This window comes from Fistularia commersonii, chromosome 30 (assembly GCF_037954325.1).
Source record: "Fistularia commersonii isolate RoL2024-O1a breed Wild chromosome 30, RoL_Fcom_v1.0, whole genome shotgun sequence".
In the NCBI taxonomy this organism is placed as follows: Eukaryota; Metazoa; Chordata; class Actinopteri; order Syngnathiformes; family Fistulariidae; genus Fistularia; species Fistularia commersonii.
Window position 1 is genome coordinate 6,270,171 of NC_141313.1, and position 18,160 is coordinate 6,288,330.

An 18,160-nucleotide genomic window follows, 5' to 3' on the forward strand; every position below is an offset into this window, starting at 1 on the left:
GACGTAGAAAACAGCTTGTCCTGAAGAAGATTCCAACGAGGCAAGAGGGATAAGAGTGAATAAATTACAGTTTAATAACAACCTTATTAAAGACATTTAAAGACAAACAACATATGAAAGAAAGGGAACATGATGTGGTACCTTTTATTTAAATCAGTACAGTCAAGAACAAGAATTTAACATCAAAAAATTACAAAAGGTAAGTCAACAATTAAAGAATATAACTGTATTCCAAAACAGTTATTCACATAAGGTTAGACATTGTGACATCAGAAATACTAATATGTTTAGAGCTCATTTATAATCTAGACTCCAGACGCTTTGTTAAAAAGGCTCTTTCTAGTGTTTTATTACCATATTACCTTGAGTGTCCTGAGTGAAGAGAACCTCTTCATCTTCACTCTCCTCAACCAGAGATTTAAAGGCAAAAGGTGTTCTAGTGGTTCTAGTGTTTATGTTACTATGATCTTTGAGAGGACTCCTTGCTTGCAGACCACGGTGTGCTATCACCCTGAAGCCTTCAGAGTCCTGTGTGAACAGTGTAGTCAGACTGTCTTCGTCTTCATCTCTGCTATGCTGAAGTTTTTTCAGATTTAAGCTCTTCTGCCTTGGCCACTTCAGCTGAGAGTTGAGGCTCTCTTCAACAGTGTTTTTCCAAAGGTGTTCAGTGTAATTATTTTTCAGAGGTGAAGCAGTTTTTGGTTCTGTGCATTCATGAGTTGAAGGAGGTCTCAGGTGACACAGGGGGAGGCTCTTGCCTGGGGAAGACCTGTTTTCCTTTTCATCTATCTGAACATCATAAACCTGTCCAAAGGATTTCTGTATGGAGGTTCTCCCTTGGACATCCATCTGAAAAAATCCTGCTGGAGTACAATTCTGGCTAGAAAGGTTAAATTCCATGTCAGAATCTTGGCTACATGTAAAGGACGGGTCCTGACTCCATGCCAGTGGAAGAAGTTGACTGTCGTCTGAAAAGGATGATGTTTCTATGAACTTCCTCTCTCTCTCTGGTGGAATTAATTCCTCTGCTATGCTCCCGGGTGAATGGCTTATTTGATCTCCTTCATCCCAGAGAATTGCACCGTTCCTCTTATGTACAACACTGTCTTCATGATGATCTGATTTAATGTCCATTTCCCGTTTGCGTTTAGTAGCTGATACTACGTTCATGACTTCGTCTGAGATGGATGACACGGTGGGTTTTAGTGTATCAACAGCAGGAGCTTCAGATGACATCTTGTTGAGAACTATTTTCATTAAATAGAAAAGCATTATATAAATATTAAAAAAGGGACAGGAAGATAAAGATCAAAATCTGTTTAGTCTTAATCTGTTTGTAAATAAATGTAATGAAACCAAATTATTTACAAGAGGACAATTTAGCCATGATAGTCACTTACTTCTACGTTGAGGTACAAAGAAGGATGATATGGAACTCTGTTTGGTTTTTGGCATGTCCATTTTAGTCTGAGTGAAGCTGAGAGCCACTGCCAAACTGAATCCCCCACATTCAGCAAACGGGTTAAGCAACTTGGATATGGGTGGACGAAGAAGCATTTTCTGAAAGAGTTTGAAGACAGTGTGAGAAATTATATTACTTATGTTTCAAAAAAGGGGGGCAACAACAGGTCTGAATTCAAAATTTAGTTCCAGTCACCTGTTTGGCTTTCTCTTTCAGTTGACGTGTATCCAGCCAAACACCACCATTCTCTTCAGAAGAGCTCTTTCTAATTCGTTTTCCATTCATGATAGAGACTGAAAAAACAAGCAGGCAAACAAATTAAGTAAGCTTTTTGTACAAGGAACTTGTATTAGTAGTTACTAATTACACAGCCATTTATACCAGTGACAGGCGTACATTGGCACTGTCAGAATCTTACGTCGAACATTTCTAGAAAAAATTAAAAGCAGCGAAAGCTTGGGATGAAAAGCTAAGAAATGTAAAAGAGTTTATTGGTTAAACAAAAGAAAAACACTGTAAGCTAAACACTTTTAATATATCGTTTAGAAACTAATGTCACACTCGACGACTTGCCTTCAATCACGTTGCATACACTGTTCACGCGTAGCGTTGGCAGTTAAACAACTAAAACTCAGGTTGACCAGTTCAAAGTATCAATTTCTACTCTACAATTTATCTCAAAACAGAAGATAACATTTCGACACTCTTTATATGGGAAAAACTCACTTTGGACCTTACCTTTTCTTGTTCTGTTCAGATCACCCTGTTGTCTCGAGAACTCGGTTATTTGAGTCTCGCGCCTTGGTGATGGTTACTGTCTAGTAATACTGCCTGTAAGAAATTATTTTTAAAAAAAGGTCGTGATATAGAAAAAAATCAGCAACTCTAAATTTAGAGAGAAACGTTGGATTGGAATGGAATGTACTTTTAACATAAATAAATATGAAGTGTATTCCTTGTTTTTTTCTCAGGCGCATTAAGCTACGAACTGCAGATACGTTACATTTGACGTATTTTTGGTCCTTTCGAGAGGGTGTGTTTACACCGACGTCACAGCAGTGTCGCCAAACGGGTGAGTGGTCAGTCTTTAAGTTTGTTGTTTAAACACCAATGTTCAGCTTACCAAAAGTGCTAGCACGAACTAAGCTGAAAGCCAAAAATGGACACAAACAGAGTTTTGTTTCTCTTTTACAAATCTCAACCTTCAGCTCATAGTCATACGGATTCGTAAAGACAGTGCTTCCGAGCTCGCCTATGTTGGCTAGCTAGTTTAACAAAACAAGGCACTCAAGGCTGATGGCCTGTCTTCTTTCGAAGAAATCGATTAGAATTGTGTGGTTAAAATTTAGACCACATAATATTGTAGCGTTGTCACTATCAATTAAAAATGAACAAGAAAAAGTTTGTACGTTTGTACAACGTATGTATCCACCGAAGAAAGTAGTTTGCTCTGACAGGGGAACTTCTCACGTCCCAGTGTAGAGTTGAGGAAGGGGGACAAGTCACACTGTCGATCAAATGCAGCAGGAATGACAGAGGAAACTGTGATACGACAGAGGGGTGGATCATTCTCTTCCTATCAATATAAATGGGATGTTTTGGTCGTTTAATACTTGCTCGTGGCATCAGTTGTCTATAAACATTTGTAAGAAACGTCTAACTCATCAAGAATCTAACATTTGGTCAGTGACTATAAATATTGATTTAATCACATTTAACAATCTGTAGCTCATCGCTCCACGTACACACTACTTGATTTTTTTCTTTTTCTTTTAAGGAAATTCTTCTGGATTTAAATCCCCAAATTTCAGGTATAATGTTAAAAAGATTGTCTCTTTTTTTATCTGACCTGGCTCAGGTCACAACCTTTGAAAAAAATCGAACAAACTCCCTTAAGCTTTTTTAAATAACTACTTTTGATAGTGTTTTTGGAAACTACAGCTCTACATTTAATTCTTTCTTTATATTTAGTAGGATTTTTTTTGGTAAGATTCCTTTTTTAGTGGACTCTTTGTATCTTTAAATGTTAAAGGAAATTGTGCTTTCCTGGTACTGGCTTCAGTTTTAGAGTGAAAATGAACAATTACTTTGCTGTATATAACAGTTAAGAGAGAGCTGAGCCAAATGATGAGAGGCACAGCCCTCTTTCCTGGCTTTTGAATTACATGGCCTCAAATTATTCATACATTCATAATCAGCGGCATCTTGGATATTTGTACTGTTATGTGGTCAACCTGTCTCTCAGGCTCTGCAAATCTGGAATACTTTGCTTTCTTCCTGTTAAATTCATAGTTTCAAAGCAGCAGCTCTCGCATTTTTCACACCTGGTACAAAATTAAACAGTTTAGTGTCTTTTTTTTTCCAAAATCTGCATCTGGCTAAGGACAACTTGGTTTGAATAGCAATCATAACCGGTATGTTTTTGATCTTTTTTTCAGATCAAGCTTTGATACACCAACATCATGTTCCATGGTATACCAGTAACAGGAGGTGTGGGAGCAGGTAAAATGACCATATAAATGACATGCTAACCTCTGTAAAAACTCAGTAGATGTCTGGACATTTTATGTGTAACACCTCTTATTTTTTCCAACAGCTCCAGTCAATAAGCCTGAGTTGTATGAGGTAAAAAAAATCTATTATCTTATTCTGGAATTATCTAATATTTACCTATAAGGTCCTGTATCTTTCATAGCTGTTAGGTACTTGTCAAAGATGTGAGGTCATGTTAGAAATATTTGAGGTGTATGTGCTTGACACAGAAATTATATAAGCTCAAATGATGTCTTTTTAGGAGGTGAAATTATACAAAAATGCAAGAGAACGAGAAAAGTGAGTGCTAAATTTGGTGTTTTATCCAATACAAAGACAGAGCAACCCAGCGACTAATGTGGCAAACAGTGTAACTTCTTGTTATTAAAACTCAAAGGTATGACAACATGGCCGAGCTGTTTGCTGTTGTCAAGACCCTGCAGGCTCTGGAGAAAGCTTACATTAAGGACTGCGTCACACCAAATGAGTAAGTTGACCTTTCTGCTACTTGTCTTATATGTTTTATAGAATGCCACATGCATATCCATATAAATATTTGTACTGCATTGAAAATTTGGGCACATGATAAGTCTGCTGTTAAACTTAAAGCATCATATAGTTAATTACCTTTAATATTAGAATACCATTTATCCATTGGCTGTTTGTCACCAGAAACAATCTGCATATCCTCACCTAAAAATCGTTAATAAAATATGAATTGAAACTCTGCAATAGATCAGCTGAAAATCTCCAAGACATTAAATGACTATGAATTTATCAGGGAGAAAGAAAACGTAGTTAATGAAGTTATATACGCAATAATTAAATCAGTGTTGATTTGTCCAATCAACCAACACATTACACTGAAAAGTATCAATGTTCTGTATAGCACTATCAAATAAGTAGATTAGTATCATGATATTAATTTTTTACCCATATTGCCATGTCCAACCTGTGAGTTCCATTGCTTGCTTTCAGTAATGTGGGGGGTTGTGTTCAGGTACACCGCCTCATGTTCCCGCCTGCTGGTTCAGTATAAGGCAGCATTCAAACAGGTGCAGGGCTCTGATGTTGGCTCCATTGATGATTTCTGCAGAAAGTACAGAGTGAGTGGTGCTTTCGTCAAAAAAAGTTATTTTTATTCCTGAGCAATATGAAAGATCTTGTTCTTGTTCTGTCATCTTGTGTTATAGCTTGACTGCCCACTAGCCATGGAAAGAATTAAAGAGGATCGACCAATCACAATCAAGGATGACAAGGGCAACCTAAACCGCTGTATTGCAGATATAGTCTCTGTATGTGTTCCATTGTTTACTATATCACACTTCAGTCAATTCAAACAAGAGCCCTGTTTGTGCTCATAATAGAATTTTGTTTTGTTTTTGGTGAGATTATGTAGTGGGTTCAGCTCGAGCCTAAAGTGCCTGAAGTAGTTTCACAAAATTTGACTGCTTTTTAATCATGGTGAAATCTGTCAATTTGAACTCAGAATCATTTAGATGAAATTAATAAAAAGGCAAGCATGCCATTTTATATTGTTATTGTAATACCCTACTATTTTGTCTTGTCATTGAAAGATAGGTACCTATTTGATCTCAGTCATATTGTTTGTGTCTCTCGCCAATGTTTAGCTGTTTATCACTGTGATGGACAAGCTGAGACTTGAGATCAGAGCCATGGATGAGGTAATTTTAAAACTTGAAATCCTCAGCTAGAAAACAGGCGACAGCAGTGGCTTGACCAGATGTTTTCCTTGTTTGTCAGATTCAACCAGACCTGAGAGAGTTGATGGAAACCATGAACAGAATGAGTAACATGCCTCCAGACTCGGAGGCAAAGGACAAAGTCAGCCTCTGGTTAGTAATGTCTTTGTTAACAATGTTAGGCCTTCTGCCAGTTCAGGGCAGGTTGTTTTTTAAAGATGTGTTCATTTCAAGCACAGACACACAGCCAGTTCTGTTCCCTGAAAATCTGGCATATAATTTTGAGCTTTATCTTTTTGTAGAATTGTATCTCAATAAGGATAAATTGTGACTTTCATTTTACTGCACATATCCCTAGTTGAATTTTTTTTATTTTTTTACACAGGGTACAACCATGATACAGATTATATTGGATCTGAAGGCCAATTGAACACCCGATTTGTCATTGATAAATTTTCCTATAGGAATTGCAATTTCGGGACAGAACAAATTAATATAAGACATGCTTTACATTGTTTAAGAGTGAATTAACTATTGGGCTTGCTGTTATTTTTGTCACACGACACGGTTTAGTTCCATAGCATAGGAGCAAAGACTCAATTTAAACACGATCAATCAGAAAAAAAAACATATAAATCACAAACAAATTTAGAATTCTCTGAAGAAATCCTGACCATTATGGGTGGAAAAGAATTTAAAAATAGCAGGGGGAAGGCAGGCACTTCTTGAACAAATTCAAAGATAAGCAAGTGATATTTTACATACTTTTGATCATTACCAGTACTAATATTTCGTGTCAAGGAACTCCCTACCTTGAAATTTAGATTATACCTAAGGGTGAATCAGTGTCTGGACTAATATTTGATCATATTTCTGTATTAATGCAAATATAAAAATACCAGGAATCAGCTCCATAACTTGAAACACTGGCTTTCCAAAGGGATGAATTTCTTGTGTTAATGTCATTTTCTGTGACCCTCCATCAGGTTGACCACTCTCAGCAGCATGTCTGCCTCTGATGAGTTGGATGATAATCAGGTGCGCCAGATGCTTTTCGACCTGGAATCTGCATACAACGCCTTTAACCGCTTCCTCCATTCATCCTAAACACCGTCACAGATCCAGATTCTCACTCTTATTAAGTTAACAAAGAAGGCATACACTTTCTTCTGCTGCCAATTTGTCAGCAGTGAAATATACAGTATGGCTGGGTAGGTTTTTGGTCAAATGTGACATCTCTACAAATATTTGCGCCACACCCTTATCAGACCTGTTTGTCTGTGGCTCCACCACACCCAACTGGCCTTTTTTTGGACAAGATTTCTGAATCAGTGTTGTGGTAGCTGTTTTTCTTGCACTTGATTGTACATTTACCTCTAGTTTTTGACTGTAATGTCCATTATAGTCTTAATACTCTTCAATTTCAGAGTATCAACAGAAGCAAATAGTACGGTTATTCTGGAGAGAGTTAGCACAAGAGCTGAAGTCTGCAAGTTTGAGCTAAAGGAAATTGTAATATTTTTCTCTTAGTGCCCTCACTGTGTCCACCTCCTACCCATTGAAATCAGATTTTTCTTTTTTGTTGTTTTGTTGCCTTTTTTTTCTTTTTGTAAGTTTGTGATTGTAGAAGTCAACACTAGTGTTTTCTGGTAGGACTATAATAAACCACAATATATGAATAAATAACAGAATGCCAATTATTTGAATACTCAGACTTTGGTGATTATATTGAAATAATGGTGAGAAGTAATATTTATGTGTCTTGTCTTCTGCTATTACGTTTAATTCATTGTATCTTTAAGAACAAGGGTTCTTACCATACTAAGTGGGCCAAATAGAGGGGGTGATGCATACACATTTTGCTTGCGAGATATGTTTCGACCCTCAAACACCCTTAGGGAGAACATATTTATTGAAATATATAAAGATCATTGTAAATAAGTTGTGTTTCTAAATGAAAAGCACCTAACTTCTTTCTAGAAATAAAGCTGAGAAAAATATATTAAATGGCTGTGTTTTATCAATTAGGTTTTCGTATTTGTCTTTGGATTTCACGTGTTTTCATCTGTTCAAAATTTCACAGAGGAATGTAAATAACTGTGGGAGTTTGTCACTTTGGTTGACTTTGTTTCTGGTGATCGAAATGGATTCTGTGCTGGTCAGTACTTGTAAAATACAGCAAAACATTTTTTCATGATGCTTGTTATACATAGAATTTTGAAATTCATCTTTAAGGTGTTTTTTTTGTCATAACCAGCAACAACATGTTGGTCGAATTGTGCAAATAGGGAAAAAGTATATACATAAAGCATTAACAAAATTACGGACATTACCTGTAACAATGGGCAGTACAGTGGAACAGTGGTTAGGGCTTTGGCCTCAAAGGACCCTGGTTTGATTCCAGCAGGGGACCTTTCTGTGTATAGTTTGCATGTTCTCCCCTTGTCTGTGTGGGTTTTCTCTGGGTTCTCTCCTCCCACAGTCCAAAAACATGCAGCAGGTTAATTGGAAAAACTTGGGAACACGTGCGAATGAGAGAGAGAATGGTTGTTTGTCTGTTTATATGGCCCTGCAGTTGACTGGCGATCAGTCAGATGCTGGAGCTTTCAGCTGCCATAGGCTCCAGCATCCCCCACAACCCTGAGTAGGATAAGCAAATGGATGGATTTGTAACACCACAAAACAGCTGAAAATTGTCAGAAAGAGTTGTTGTTAACAGTGGGATATTTTAACATTAGAATAGTGACAAAAAATATACTTTCAGCCATATGATGAAAAAGGTTCTTCTGTGTTCCCAAAATATGAGTAGAATGTCAAAGACATTTAACAAAAATAACACCAAATAAAGCTAAATTAAAAAGAAAACATCAATAAGGTGATATTTGTTTTCTTTTGAAATGAAAACTTAACCTCACATATTTACAGTTATTAAATAAACAAAATTAAGTTACATGTGAAGTAGAGATGTGATCACAAGGTCTTCTCATCTCAACTACAGCGGGGTGTCTGCGGTCTCCAACTCACTACCTGTTTTTGCAGAACTCCACTCACAAAGTGTTATATGAAATTTTTGATTCTTTTTTTTGTCCTAACTATCGTAGGTAGATTTATTGAGCGATTTAAAAAAACACGAACAATTTATGGCATTAATGAAAAATAGTGTGTAAAAGTTGTACAGCAACGTATATTCTGTCTCAGATCATAATCCCAGATGTACGTATTCAAAGCAAATATTTCCTAATATATTAAAAAAAATAAGTTTCGGTATTTCCTCATCATTACATCCTCCTGTGCAGGCTTGCCTAAACGACGACCAAGCTCATCACCATGACAACAGCTAATGCGGAAGTGGGTCCACTCGGCGCGGCCCCTTTAATAACCGGTGAGCCGTGAGTTCGTCTCCAGGACAACGAATAACGACAAAACTCCCGTCCCCACGGTCAAGAACAGCAGCAGTAGCGGTTAGGTGGGGTGAGGTGAGGTGAGGTGAGGTGGGAGTATACACACGGAGCATTGAATATTTCCCAATTATCGACAGCTTCGGTTAACCGTATTTCACAGGCGTTTTACAAAGGTACAGAACGAACCTGTTTCCCAGCAGACCCTGATTGGAACGACGACGCTTAGAGAACGTCAGAGGCAACTGGACTACGAGCGACCAACACAGACACTTAAGTCATTTTTTTTCCTTACCCGTAACCTATATTGTAAAACACTGAATTTACGCGAGCATCACTCGAAACTTCCACCCGGTAAACGTCTTTACCCGCACGCGGAACACTCACAGGCAGGGGGCCAAACAGCCGAAGAATGTGGTTCCAAGTTGCATGAACGGACGAAGAAACTCGTCAAAATGAGCAACATATATGAGACAACAAAGGTGTCCGAGTTAGAGGAACATATCACCTTGAAATATGAAATAAAGAAACGACTTGGAAAAGGGGTGAGTGCCTTTTTTTCCAATCTAATTTTGAGTGGTTTGATAAGTGAGGGAATGGATTTTCTCTCAAAAATGCTGAGTGCAACTTTGACAAATGTAGTATTTTCTGGTTTTAAGTCAGTACAGTCTCTTACTTCTTGCATCCATCTTCTCTAGTTTTACATCACTTTAGAACATCTATGTTTTGTTCCTATTGAACTTCAGACATAAGATCAATTCTTGAAATTCTCTAGACTTTAAGTCTTGTTGTAAGCCAGGGCTTTATATACTTTGGCAGAACAAAGTCTTTTTCCCCTGCAGGTCAGCTGATGTGTGAGGACACAGCAGCCGTGGAGACTTGTTTTTCCCTTCACTGGTGCAGTTACCAAGGAATGGAAAAAAAAATAGCAGCTTGGTTTCTTCCCATTGACTCTGAACAGAGATTCACAAATTGGTTGTTTGCTATTAGTGGCCAGCTGCCCCTACTGCCACGTGCATATGTCCTGTTTGTTTAGTGGTTATACCTGTAGGCGGCAAGAGCTCACAATACACAGCTGTTCAACCTGTTTACAGCTGACTGGTGACACAGAAGGTTTCACTATGCATACGCTTCTGAGGAACAAACTCAAAAGTACTTAAACTGCTGCTATTAATGGTTCAATAGTTCTCATGCATCCTGAGAAACTAAAAAAAACTTGCTCTCTTGTCCTAAAAAGCGGTCGTATATATGAAACTCTTTCAACTTAAACCAATGGACAACCCCAACACCAGCAGTTACTGTATATATCCAAAACTCCCAACTGTCAGGTAGAACTAAATAAGCCTCTCGGATGAGAGGTGAAACATTTCAGGGGTAAAAACAAAGTCCAGTCGACACTATCAGATTTGACGACTGACCTTGACCTGGATGACAGAGAACTTTCACAAACATGGTCCTGGAAAAAGTTTCAAATGCACAGTACACCTGAAGTTGTCCTTGAAATGTATTTGAATATTCTTGTCAGAGCTCTCCAAATGTTGCCATCTGGTAGAGCACAGGTTTATCATATTAATACTCAAAAGGTCAAGTTATAAAGTTCAAGAATTCTTGAAGTAGTCAGACACTGGTGACAGTAATATGAATTTACTTCTGGAGTGGCCAGAAGTCCAAATCTAAGAAACCTTGTGTGTTAGACATAACTGGATTAACTGCCGACTAATGAACATAGTTTTTACGTTTGTAACGGGTCAGTGAAGGTTATCAGTTATCCAGGTCATGGTTAATTCTCATCAAAATCTTTTCGTGGTAACTGGACTTGAATTTCTTCCCTTGAAGACATTTTAGGGCTGGCGTAAAGCAATTATGTTTGTCACGTTCATCAAACTGTGTTTTTAATTGTGATGTAATGCTAGTGAGTGTGTTCATTTTAATAAGATGACAACTTATCTTTCAAAATAGAAGTTTGTCACAAATAGATAATGAGATATCGTACTATACTATATAATTCTATTTTCTCTTTATTATGGTTTATGTAACTGATTCCTTGATTAAAAAAAAAACCTTTTAACATTTAATCAGATGGAATAGTGTTGGTAAGCTACATTGTACCTTTAAGTTGTCCTGGAAAATGATTTTAGGACAGATTGAGAGCACTTACAGTCATTACAGCTACATGAGTATCAGCCAGTGATGCCCTGCATCACCTGCATCATTTGCTCTGCCTGCTGCAGTGACTCTTCCTTCCCAGTCTTTTGGGCTGATGCTACTGAGGACGGACCCAAAGGTCATGACCTCAGCAGTTCTTTGCAGGCATATGAGAAGTGCAATTAATTTGCCAAACTGTAATTGTGGGTTTTTAAAAAGGCACATTATCTATATGCTTCTGGGTGGCAACTGGTTGCATATGTGATTCAGCTGTGGTCCAAATACTACTGTCTTCTGGAACCAGAGAATGTATTGGTCTATAACATTACTAGACATTTATCAATGCCCTGAAACAATCTTTTAGTTATATCTCAAATTTCAGAAAAGTAAGTATTGCCTCATTTTTGTGTTACTTTTTTTCTTAGAAACTACACTTAATTATGTTGAGACGAAATGTTCTTTGGAAATGTGCTGCTGAACTCTTGGCCAGGTCACCCTTGCAAAAGTGAGATAGTGCCTCTGTTACGTCAGCACTATCAATGATCATTTTGTTTCCCTCTCAGGCATATGGAATTGTATGGAAGGCAGTTGACAGACAAACAGGCGAGGTTGTGGCTGTGAAGAAGATTTTTGATGCCTTCAGAAACAGAACAGATGCTCAGGTGTGTGGTACCATTTCAAATCAACTACAGAAGAGCAGTGAAAGATTCAAATACCAAAAAATGTTTTGGCTGATGATTTTAGGGGACATGAAGCTTTAGTTTATAGAGTTAATTTCTGTAGCTTGTTTTGTGAAATTTATCCCCTGAGTGTTGTACTTTTCTTTTCACAGCGGACTTTCAGAGAAGTCATGTTCCTCCAGGTAAAAATAATTCAATTCTCTTGTGAACATTAAGAATACCCAAGTGCTGCCATCACATCCCATGTTTGATTATTCAAACAACCAGTTCCTTCAAAACATTATACACATGCAACCTGTAAAGGACACATTATTAAAGTGTTCATTACATTCAGAGTTTGTTGTATTTGAAAATTGAGGGAACCACCAGTCAAGGAATACTATTTGTGTTGCATACTTTCTGGTTTCACTTCCATTTCAGTTTCAATGACTGTTTCCTCATATTTGATGGTAGGAATCATAGTAACTGGGCTATTTTAGTGTTACATTTTCTAAGTGTGATGTGTCATCTGCTTTTTATTATTAAAAATGATAATACTTCACTTATCACAAAGTTGGTCACTCCCCCTCCAATTTACACTCTTTAAATTCTTTGTAAAATAAAAAAATGTAAAATAAAAATATTGAAGCTGGCCATGAGTAAATAGGTTATCATATTTGTACTATATGAAATGATTTATTTTGAGGGTTGTTATATATTACTTGTTGTGTGAAAGCCAATAAGCAGTGACGGCAACAGCGCTTTTTTATGTGAGTCACTGTTCTCGTTTTGTTTCCGTTTCACACTTGTACTGACCCACATATTTTAGTCTTCAGCTATTTAACTGCCCCTCATCAGCTGATGTCACCCACCACTAAATGCCAGTGTTACAGTCATGTGGTTTACTGTTACCATTATGTAACCAGAACCACAGCTCTCCTTGCTGTGTCAACCTTGAAACACTACCTGCCAGTTTTTTTCTGCTTATCTCAAATTGCCAAAGGCATTTTTTTGTGCATGTGTGTGGCTTTTCTGAACAGCTGTTTGTTTCGTGTGTAGGCATTTGGAGATCACCCCAACAATGTCAAACTTTTAAATGTCATACGAGCGCAAAGTGACAAAGACATATATCTCATCTTTGAATATATGGGTAAGTTATGGAGGCCTTTGTCTGGTCAGCTCAGCATTTACTATGCAGAGGTAAAAAAGCTGTAATCATTCTTCATTTTTACATTACAGTGCGTGTAGGCACGGCAGTGAGAAGCTAAGGTGTAAATAGAAGAGCCTCTGTTCTCCTTGGCTGTGTTCCGAGTCCACAAATTGGCCACATCATCCCTGTAGGAAAATCCACAATAATGTTCTAGCCTCACAGCAGAGACCCCCACACTTTGGCAGTGACGTGTTAGTTCAGAAACACTGCCAGGTCCAAATCTCAAATTGCCTCAAATTGATGCATGGACACGACAATCATTGATAGTTGGATCTATCCAGACCAGCAGTTAGTCGTTTTGGAGAGGGGAAAGACATCTCGTAATATGCTCTTTTGTTTGGGGATTAAAAGCAAATAAATTAAAAAAAGATAGTGTCATACATGTCAAATTTTAAAGATTATGATTTTTCTGCTATTAAAAACAGGTTATCAGAGTGTTTTTATTTTTTTATTTAACTTTGGGGCAATTTTCCAAGTCTTTTTTGTTTATGTTCCACTATTCCTTTAGTAATATCTCAATTATTTTCCTAATTTTTATTGTGTATCAGATACTGACCTGCATGCTGTGATAAAGAAAGGAACCTTACTGAAGGACATACATAAACGTTACGTGATGTACCAGCTCTTTAAAGCCATCAAATACCTGCATTCAGGAAACGTCATTCACAGGGATCTAAAGGTACACTTGGGAAACTAATGGTTATATTATAGATGTATTATAACAATTTTCTTGTCCAAATGTGTTTTAAATCTGACTGTACAAAAATTAAGAAATTTCTGTAAATGTAAAACAGTGTGCTCAGAATATATACATTAATCCTAAAACAACCATTTTCATTTGTTGTACTGCAAAATGGTGTGTCGTCATACTTTGATCAGTGTGGCGATAATAGCTGCTTGATTTGATTAATTAAATTGTCCCTTGTTACTAATAATATTTTTGCTTTTACCAGCCATCAAACGTGCTCCTGGATACTGATTGTTTCGTCAAGCTGTGTGATTTTGGCCTGGCCAGATCACTCAGCCAGATCCAAGAGGACACTGGGAATCCTGCACTGACAGAATATGTTGCAACGAGGTGGTATCGAGCTCCTGAGATCTTGCTGGGCTCTACAAGGTATCCTCTGGAATGAATAGAAGAGAATAGAAGAGAATGTGCCTTTAATCATCCCACAGTGGGGATGAACATCTGTTGTCAGTATCTTTGTTCTTTAGAGCTGCTGGAATAAATCTAGCTTATACAAAGACAGAGTTCATGAATAGGGAACAGCACAGTTATAGGCATTTATGAGTGTAATGACCTTTAAAAAAGTGTAACTTCTCCAAAGATATACCAAGGGAGTGGATATGTGGAGCCTTGGATGCATCCTTGGAGAGATGCTGCTTGGGAAAGCGCTTTTTCCTGGAACATCTACCATCAATCAAATAGAGAAGATCATGAGTGCCATACCGCACCCCAGCCCTGATGGTAAGTAGCAACCATCAGAATCAATTTTTTCAGACAGCTCATTCTTTACTTATAGTGAACAGTGTAACTAACTGCTATTATTTAACTGAAAATAATTTTATTTTCAGACATTCTTGCCATCAAATCTGAGTATGGATCCTCTGTCATTCAAAGAATGTTGCTGAAGTAAGATCAAATTTTCATCTGTATTATTTTCATATGAAAGTTCTACTTTACACAGGATATGCAAAGAATAATGTCTCAGTTTATGTGTACAATGAAGTGCTTTTAATTCAGTCAACCTTCCAAAATAATTAGTTGACTTAAGGCCACATTTTGTCTTTCGATAGCCTTTGGTACTTGGCTGACTAAGTGACAATAAATACATTCTTCTCCCAGATCTGGGCCCCACATAAGAAGGAGCAGGTGGTGCTCAATACCACCCAGAGAGAAGCTTTGTTATTGCTTTGCTAGCAGTATCAAGCAGAAGTGAACAAATTAGAATAGCCAATGCCACTTGATGTAGTATGTGTATTGTAGTGTACAAATGTATGCTTATTTACCACTGCTATCTTTGCAATCCTTTAGGCCACAGGTACCTTTGGAGGATCTCCTCCAGGCGTCTGTGCCGCCTGATGCGTTAGACCTGCTGAAGGGTTTGCTAGTTTTCAATCCAGACAAGAGGCTGACTGCTGAGCAAGCGCTCAAGCATCAATATGTATCCAGGTACAAACAGGCCTGTATTCTTGATCCTATCTATTATTGCATCAGCTAATTATACTGTATATTTCTTGTTTTCTCTGTTATACTAATCCAGTGCCCCCTAATAGTCTTGATTTGAGAAATATTTATTTCCACTTATTTTCGCACATGTTTGTAATGAAAGTGAAAAAACCTGACATAATTAAACTGAAGATAGGAAGAAAATAATACAATAATATTAAAAAAAAGTATGTTATTCCAAAGGAAAATGTTATCTAGAACAGTACTGAAAAAGATAATTTAGACAACTAGATGAGCTTTGGGTTGGATAATTGTGAACTTTTTGAAAAAACAAATTACAGGTATCGTTTAGTAGTATTGAGGTTCTATGTACCATAGAACAAAGAGGCAAACCTGAGAGGGGCTATGACTATAAATTATTGATGTTTGAACAATGTCTGGTTATCATTATACAATGTCTTATTACGACAATGTTACCATTCATTTATTGAATTTATATTTGTCTCCCTGTCCCTGGAGATTCCACAATCCAGCTAAGGAACCAGCTCTGCACTCTGATGTGGTGCTTCCAGTTGATGATGAGGTGCCATTATCTGCAGTTCAGTACCGCAACAAGCTTTACAAGGTAGAAAATTAATTATAAACCTTGACATCATTTCATTACATTTCTACAAATGTTATTATATAAGTGCATTACAATAAATAAGTTCTCTTGTGTAATCATGTTCATTAAGACTGTTTGAATTGCAGATGATCCTGGAGAGGAGAACTAATTGGGGGATGCTTAGACTGATCCATCCAAAGGATCCAAGCAGTGTCTGTGGCACAGATCAACACAAGGGGAAGGAAAAAACAGAGAAGACTCGAACATCAGTAGATTGTGATCAGAATGGTGACCAGGAAGCAAGGACACAACATGAAAAAATTGATGAGACACAGCAACTGCCTTCATATACAGGAATCAGCAAACAAGAGCCTGTGAAAGCCTCATCTCCTGCTGTGGAGAAAACCAGCGAATCGGTGAATTATGGCCTTGGAAGACTCACATATAATCCAATCACCCACGCCCCCAGTAAGTTTTATTTCAGTCACTGACACTGCACAGTTAGATCAGTGAAAGCCAAGTATTAAAGCCTTCATCTTATAATATGTGGCCAGGCTGAAGCTCATTTAAATGCTAAATGCTTTTAATACCAGTGATCAACAATTCGGGATAAATAAAGTTGTTCTCATCTCTCATTCTCATCTCAACAATCACTGGTATTTCCTGAATATCTTTTAATATATATTTTGATATAAATATTAGGGTATATTTTGCTTGGATCCTACACTGCAGGCATAAGGCACAGCATGCATCTGAATACATAGACTTTTTCTCTAAAAGAATCAGCGAGTATCCTTAACTTACACACATGCTCATAAATGTTTCACAGACTTTGCTTTATTAAGATATGTACAGTCATTGCAGTCTCACTAATTTCATCAGGAACCAGACAACAACAAACTTTGCTTTTGCTCATTCAGATGGTTTTGTCTGGCGCTCACCAGCTGCTCCTCATCGCTCTCATCAGCACCACTCAACTGCAGCCAGTGGGGAACTGGATCAGAACAGTGGAAATGTGATGACATCACCACCAGCAGACAAAGCTGATGCGGTGAGCATGAGAGTGCAATTCCCTGATGCTTCCCTGGATTTTGCTGTTGCTCTCATTCTTTTTTTTTTTTTTAATCTTTTCTCTTTTACGCATTCTATGGGTCACCTCAGTGATCTTTTGCTTCCTTCACTAGACCATGGACCAGATTCTCCAGCGTGGCCGTTCAGCCCCAGTCGCTCATAACCACTCCTTTTCCTTGACGCTAACCCAAACTCAGAACAATCCATTTGTCCGCAAGAGTGAGCCACCAACTCTGACATCAGGACTGAGTGTCACATCTGCTTGCCTGGTAAGTCTGCTGTACCTCAGATCTCTGTATACATGAGGATTCTGTTAAGCAGACAATACATGAAAATATGACTGTTGAGGTTCTCAGTCATCCAGGTCATGGTGACTTCTTATCAATCTTCATGGCGTGGCAACTGGGCTTGAATGAAAATGTGTTTTTCTAATTGCAGATGGCTTGACTACAACAAAAACTCTTTCATTTGGCCAGATTATGTAGCTGTGCATGGTGTCAAACAATCACAGGCAAACAACCTCAAGTAAACCTGTGAAAGCAGGATAATAACTGAATGCAGCAAAGACATTCATGTAAGGGGCATAAGTTTTGGATGAACCACAGATCAGCAAATTTTTACTCACAAACATTTGTGATTGAACTTGTGAAATCTTTTGCTTACCCTCGACAGTAAAGGTCCAGGTCAAGCCCCGCACATTGACAACTTTCATTAAACAATTAGTGCTTTGCTCTTACATTTTGTGCTGCTTGTGTTCTTTCTGTCTATTTTTTTTCTGTTTTCTGTTTATTTCTTATTTGTGATTGTTTGGGTGATGATATTTTTTGAGAACTTTGTGCTCCTACACGAAGTGTGGTATGTGTAAAAAATAATTAACTTGTGGTTATTTTTCAAATTAACGCTTCCTTTTTCTTCCCATACAGAACCAGCGTTCCGTCGCACAGGTTCGTGAGGCTCGGCCCCAGCCCCGCTTCAGCAAGAAAGTATTTCAGACAAACTGTAATGTGGCAGCTGCTGGTGACCCCCGTGCTAAATTAGGCAGCTACTCTCAGGCCTATGGTACCATCAACAAGACTGAACTGGAGAATCTGCTTCGGAGACATCCAACCAACAAGTAATTTCTATTGTGTCCCCTGTGACATTGAGGCTGGGATGTCAAGAATGTTTCCCGCCAGAATAGCGGGCTGTAATAAATAAAACAAAACT

General features: G+C 37.8%; 3 protein-coding genes across 9 annotated transcripts; 2 read left to right on the forward strand and 1 right to left on the reverse strand.

The window, feature by feature from the left end:
* Window positions 1-22: 22 nt before the first annotated feature.
* Window positions 23-7,699, forward strand: vps28 (VPS28 subunit of ESCRT-I). Of its 2 annotated transcripts, XM_086178052.1 has the most exons (11): window positions 23-199; window positions 2,434-2,534; window positions 3,901-3,964; window positions 4,059-4,087; window positions 4,257-4,294; window positions 4,392-4,481; window positions 4,995-5,100; window positions 5,188-5,289; window positions 5,626-5,679; window positions 5,759-5,850; window positions 6,684-7,699. In XM_086178052.1, exons 3-11 carry the CDS (start codon window positions 3,925-3,927, stop codon window positions 6,802-6,804), a joined length of 672 nt encoding a protein of 223 aa, XP_086034178.1. In that variant the 5' UTR covers window positions 23-199; window positions 2,434-2,534; window positions 3,901-3,924; the 3' UTR covers window positions 6,805-7,699. The 2 variants fall into 2 exon arrangements, with proteins under 2 accessions (XP_086034178.1, XP_086034179.1); XM_086178053.1 differs by lacking the exon at window positions 23-199 and having other exon boundaries at window positions 2,423-2,534.
* Window positions 194-2,271, reverse strand: aunip (aurora kinase A and ninein interacting protein). The gene is made up of 4 exons (XM_086178051.1): window positions 2,201-2,271; window positions 1,658-1,755; window positions 1,401-1,560; window positions 194-1,247 (listed from the first exon to the last, which is right to left on the reverse strand). Exons 2-4 carry the CDS (start codon window positions 1,745-1,747, stop codon window positions 340-342), a joined length of 1,158 nt encoding a protein of 385 aa, XP_086034177.1. The 5' UTR covers window positions 1,748-1,755; window positions 2,201-2,271; the 3' UTR covers window positions 194-339.
* Window positions 7,700-9,045: 1,346 nt separating the features above from the next.
* mapk15 (mitogen-activated protein kinase 15) lies at window positions 9,046-18,160 on the forward strand. 6 transcript variants are annotated; one of them, XM_086178266.1, is made up of 15 exons: window positions 9,046-9,173; window positions 9,259-9,640; window positions 11,804-11,902; window positions 12,073-12,102; window positions 12,959-13,049; window positions 13,658-13,788; window positions 14,063-14,226; window positions 14,438-14,577; window positions 14,685-14,742; window positions 15,145-15,282; window positions 15,799-15,904; window positions 16,030-16,351; window positions 16,804-16,934; window positions 17,068-17,223; window positions 17,878-18,160. In XM_086178266.1, exons 2-15 carry the CDS (start codon window positions 9,551-9,553, stop codon window positions 18,070-18,072), a joined length of 1,851 nt encoding a protein of 616 aa, XP_086034392.1. In that variant the 5' UTR covers window positions 9,046-9,173; window positions 9,259-9,550; the 3' UTR covers window positions 18,073-18,160. The 6 variants fall into 6 exon arrangements, with proteins under 6 accessions (XP_086034392.1, XP_086034393.1, XP_086034395.1 ...); XM_086178267.1 differs by having other exon boundaries at window positions 9,054-9,183; window positions 9,299-9,640; XM_086178269.1 differs by having other exon boundaries at window positions 9,067-9,173; window positions 9,299-9,640.

Excerpts from the sequence above, each read along its gene's own strand:
- aunip (XM_086178051.1), bottom strand. The coding sequence starts at position 1,747 with ATGAATGGAAAACGAATTAGAAAGAGCTCTTCTGAAGAGAATGGTGGT. Across the intron at positions 1,561-1,657 it reads TGAAAGAGAAAGCCAAACAG|AAAATGCTTCTTCGTCCACC; the intron begins GTGACTGGAACT and ends AAACTCTTTCAG. Across the intron at positions 1,248-1,400 it reads CTTTGTACCTCAACGTAGAA|TTCTCAACAAGATGTCATCT; the intron begins GTAAGTGACTAT and ends TAATGAAAATAG.
- vps28 (XM_086178052.1), top strand. The coding sequence starts at position 3,925 with ATGTTCCATGGTATACCAGTAACAGGAGGTGTGGGAGCAG. Across the intron at positions 4,482-4,994 it reads GACTGCGTCACACCAAATGA|GTACACCGCCTCATGTTCCC; the intron begins GTAAGTTGACCT and ends GGTTGTGTTCAG. Across the intron at positions 5,680-5,758 it reads AGATCAGAGCCATGGATGAG|ATTCAACCAGACCTGAGAGA; the intron begins GTAATTTTAAAA and ends CTTGTTTGTCAG.
- mapk15 (XM_086178266.1), top strand. The coding sequence starts at position 9,551 with ATGAGCAACATATATGAGACAACAAAGGTGTCCGAGTTAGAGGAACAT. Across the intron at positions 14,743-15,144 it reads ATTCAAAGAATGTTGCTGAA|GCCACAGGTACCTTTGGAGG; the intron begins GTAAGATCAAAT and ends GCAATCCTTTAG. Across the intron at positions 15,283-15,798 it reads AAGCATCAATATGTATCCAG|ATTCCACAATCCAGCTAAGG; the intron begins GTACAAACAGGC and ends CTGTCCCTGGAG.